Source organism: Lactuca virosa, chromosome 6, assembly GCF_052849685.1.
Source record: "Lactuca virosa cultivar CGN04683 chromosome 6, Lactuca_virosa_CGN04683_v6, whole genome shotgun sequence".
In the NCBI taxonomy this organism is placed as follows: Eukaryota; Viridiplantae; Streptophyta; class Magnoliopsida; order Asterales; family Asteraceae; genus Lactuca; species Lactuca virosa.
In genome coordinates this window covers 17080900-17085389 of record NC_136431.1, presented here as the reverse complement: position 1 = coordinate 17085389, position 4490 = coordinate 17080900, and the positions used below count along the sequence as shown (strand labels likewise).

Genomic DNA, 4490 nt, shown 5'->3' with positions numbered 1-4490 from the left:
CGCCCAGCGTACTAAGGCGCGCCTTAGTACACTTAGCATACACACACGTACACATGTCGTACTCATACTCCTAATTTGCCAAATTGCCACAATGGGTCCTTTTCTACACTTTCTTACACTTAAGGACCAAGAATGCAATATAATTAACTTATAGTGTTAAAATTAGAAGTACTTTATCATCGGGATGTTACAATTCTACCCCACTTGAACTAGACTTCGTCCTTGAAGTCTGTCGCAGCGAATAACTCAGGATAGTGTTCCCGCATTTCAGCCTCCGGCTCCCAGCTCCACTCGGAGCCTTTCCGATACTGCCACTGAACCTTTACCGAATTTATCTCCTTGTTACGCAGGGCCTTCATCTTTCTTTCTAGAATAGCCACCGACCTCTCAACATAGTTCAGGCGCTCATCAACCTGAATAGCATCCAAGGAAACCACTGCCTCATCATTCAATACACACTTTCGCAACTGTGAAACATGGAAAGTGTTGTGAATCTGAATGAGCTCCTCAGGTAAATCCAACCTGTAAGCCACCTTGCCAACCCTGGAAATCACCCAAAAAGGTCCAATGAACCGGGACCCAATTTCCCCCTCTTCCTAAAGCGTATCACACCCTTCCAGGGTGAGACCTTCAGGAGCACCATATCACTGACCTAACTCCAACTTTGATCGGAGTTGGTCGGAATAGCTCTTCTGCCAACTCAGAGCGGTCTGTAGTCTCTGTATGATCTGTTAGATAAGTTCCATGGTCTAAAGGACTACTTTGGTCTTTCCCATAACCGATGTACAACATCTCCGACCATACAAGAGCTCAAAAGGCGGAGCACCAATGCTGGAGTGATAACTATTGTTGTAAGAGAACTCCGAAAGAGGTAGGTAGGAATCCCAACTCCCACCAAAAATCAATAACACAGGCCCGCAACATATCCTCCAGGGTCTGTATAGTCCGCTCACTCTGGTCGTCGGTCTGCGGATGATATGCAGTGCTGAAATGTAACCTCGTGCCCAGTTCCTCATGGAACTTCTACCAGAATTGGGAAGTGAACCAAACATCTTTGTTAGAAACAATGGAAACCGGAACCCCATGGCGAGCAACGATCTCCCAGACATAAACAGCGGCCAACTTTTCGGCTGAAGAACTCTCTGGGATAGCCAAAAAGTGGACACTCTTGGTCAATCGGTCCACGATGACCCATATAGCATCAAAACCCTTTTCCGTCTTCGGCAACTTGGTGATAAAATCCATAGTGATTTGCTCCCATTTCCACATGGGAACCTCCAGAGGCCGCAACTTTCCATGTGGCCTCTGATGCTCGGCCTTGACCATCCTGCTGGTCAAGCACCTCTCGACATACAAGGCTATCTCCCTCTTCATACACGGCCACTAGTAACTCAATCTCAAATCCTGATACATCTTGGTGGCTCCCGGGTGTAAAGAAAAGCGAGACTTATGATCCTCCTCTAACACAATCTGCTTGATCCCACCAGAAACTGGAAGCCAAACCCGACCATACAGGGTCAATAACCCTCGACTATCCGTGACAAATTTGTCAATCTCACCCCTAATCCTTTCCTTTTTCCGGTTATCCTTTCGAACTCCCTCTACCTGAGCCTTTCTGATCAATCCCAAAAGTGGAGAATCAATGAATATCCTCATACATATCTCCCCAACCAAAGATCCAGCCAATTTGCGGCTCAAAGCATACGCTACCACATTCACTTTACTCGGATGGTAAAGGATCTCACAGTCATAATCCTTGACCATGTCCAACCACCTACGATGCCTCATATTTAGGTTCGGCTAATCCATCAGATATCTCAAACTCTTGTAATACGTTTACACAGTACAACGGACCTCATATGGATAATGTCTCCAAATCTTGAGGGCAAAACCCATTGCCCCCAACTCCAGGTAATGCGTGGGATATCGTGTCTCATGCGGCTTCAACTGTCGTGAAGCATAAGTAATCACTCGTCCTCTCTGCATGAGCACCCCCCAAACCGGTGATGTATGCATCAAAGAATAGCACAAAACCCTCGACCCCCTCCGGGAGGGTCAATACCGGGGCCTCGTATAACCTCTGTCGAAGAGTCTCGAATAGCGACTGGTACTCAGGGCCCCATCGGAAATCCACCCCCTTCCTCGTCAGACGAGTGAGGGTACCACAATCTTGGAGAAGTCCTGAATAAATCTACGATAGTACCCTGCCAAACCCAAAAAAACTCCTGATCTCAGAGGGAGATTTCGGAACCTCCCACTTCATCACAACCTCGATCTTGGCCGGATCGACCAAAATCCCATCCTGGTTAACGAGGTTCCCCAGCAACTGGACCTCTCGTAACCAAAACTCGCACTTCGAGAACATGGCATAAAGCCGTTCTCACCTCAAAACCTCTAGAAGATCTCGAAGGTGCTCCTCATATTGCTCTCTAGTCTTGGAATACACCAAGATATCATCAATAAACACAATGATAGATTGGTCAAGCATCGGCCTGCATACCCGATTCATCAAATCCATAAACACAGCAGGCGCATTAGTGAGCCCAAATGGCATCACCACAAACTCGTAATGACCATAACGAGTCTGAAATGCGGTCTTCTCCACGTACTCCTCTCTCACTCTCACCTGATGATACACAGACCTCAGATCTATCTTAGAAAACAAGGATGCACCCTGGAACTGATCAAATAGGTCATCCATCCGCGGGAGGGGATAACGGTTTTTCACCGTTAACTTGTTCAACTCCTGGTAATCAATGCACATTCGGTGTGAACCATCCTTCTTGACAAATAGTATCGGTGCTCCCCACGGAGTACTGCTCGGTCTGATGAACTACTTGCGTAGCAGCTCCTGAAGTTGATATAATATTTAAATATAATATTATTCTTTATAATTCTTAAAAGATCATATTACCCAAATTTTTGTTTTTATCAATTTTAAAACAATTTACATTTGTTTTAAATCCTTATTTTATATTAATTTACTATTATACCCTTATAATTTAAAATACCACCTAAAATCTATAGTGAATCTCTCTCACAAAAAATCCCACAATCTATCTATCTCAAGTGGTCGCTTCATCCGTTTCCTCTCTTCGTTGATGACTTTTGTGATCTTTATTTATATATATATATATATATATATATATATATATATATATATATATATATATATATATATATATATATATATATATATATATATATATGGGCAAAGTGAATATACCCTTAAAGGTATATAAGCTTACGTACCCAAACTCACCATACTACGTCGTTTTGTATCATCTATGCATTGTAATTGTCCAATGTTCTTAAATTTTAACTCCTAACTTGATTTACTTCAAAAAATTTATAAATTTCACCATTATCTTCTTACATAATTTCCATTTCAGCTAGAATGTATATAGTCTAGTAGGTGTTCGATAGAAAGATGTGATGTAAAAGGAAGATAATAGTGAAATTTTGAAAATCGTGAAAGTAAATCAAGTTAGGGATTGAAGTTTAAGAACATTATAATGCATATATGATACAAAACGATGTATTATGGTGGATTTAGGTACCTAAGCTTATATACATTTAAGGGTATATTCACTTTTCCTTCTATATATATATATATATATATATATATATATATATAGGGTGAGGTTAAATAGAGAACCATTATCAACAAGTAACCAATGAACCAATCGTTAGCGTTGAAATTTAAAGTTAACGGGCAAGGGAATAGATATACGCTTGTACAGTGGACGTGTAACGCCCCGTTTCTGGTACGTATTTGATCTACTTTTATACCATTTGTATTAGTGACTCGACGAGTGGCAGCCCTAACTCGTCGAGTAGATGCGAGGTTGGGACGCGGATTTAAGTAATCTACTCGACGAGTCCGCGCTTGGACTCGACGAGTAGGCCAGTCTGGACGAAACCCTAATTAAAGGGTTTGCACCCTATTTAAACAACATTATGAGCTTCAGGTCCAGCCTCCATCACCTCCAGAGCATTACTTTCGAAACCCTAATTCCCTTTTGTCAAACTTGAGCTTTTTAGTGACTTGGAGGGTTTTTGGTGCATTGTGTATCTAGTAGAAGTGTTGGAAGGAAGAAGGATCAAGGGAGAAGGACTAGATCCAGGAGCAACATTAGTTTCTTCTCACGTTCAAGTAATCAAGCTCAAAACTTGACTTGTGGTTTTATTGTAACATCCCATTTAAAATATAATAATTGAATAATAAACCCGGGACCCCGAGAAGCAATTTTTATTATTTTATATGTTGTTATAGTTCAAGATCAGATAATAATTAATGGAGTGTTGGTTGCGGGGTGCCAAATGATATACTTTTGATTTCCGAGAGTTAAAACTGTGAGTTTCGGATTGGTTTCGTAAATAATTATGAAGGCGGGGACTATTGGGTAATTGTTGGGACGTAATATGAAGAGATGTTGGAAGTTAAGTGCTAAATGGTAAAATTAAGACTCAAATTGTAAAGAGTTTTG

The 4490-nt window shown here is 41.4% G+C and overlaps 1 protein-coding gene across 1 annotated transcript; it reads right to left on the bottom strand.

Moving 5' to 3' along the window:
* Positions 1-209: 209 nt before the first annotated feature.
* LOC145121354 (uncharacterized) lies at positions 210-792 on the bottom strand. Its single transcript, XM_079057114.1, has 2 exons — positions 653-792; positions 210-543 (listed from the first exon to the last, which is right to left on the bottom strand). The coding sequence occupies exons 1-2, from the start codon at positions 790-792 to the stop codon at positions 210-212; spliced, it is 474 nt and encodes a 157-aa protein (XP_078913240.1).
* Positions 793-4490: the final 3698 nt, after the last annotated feature.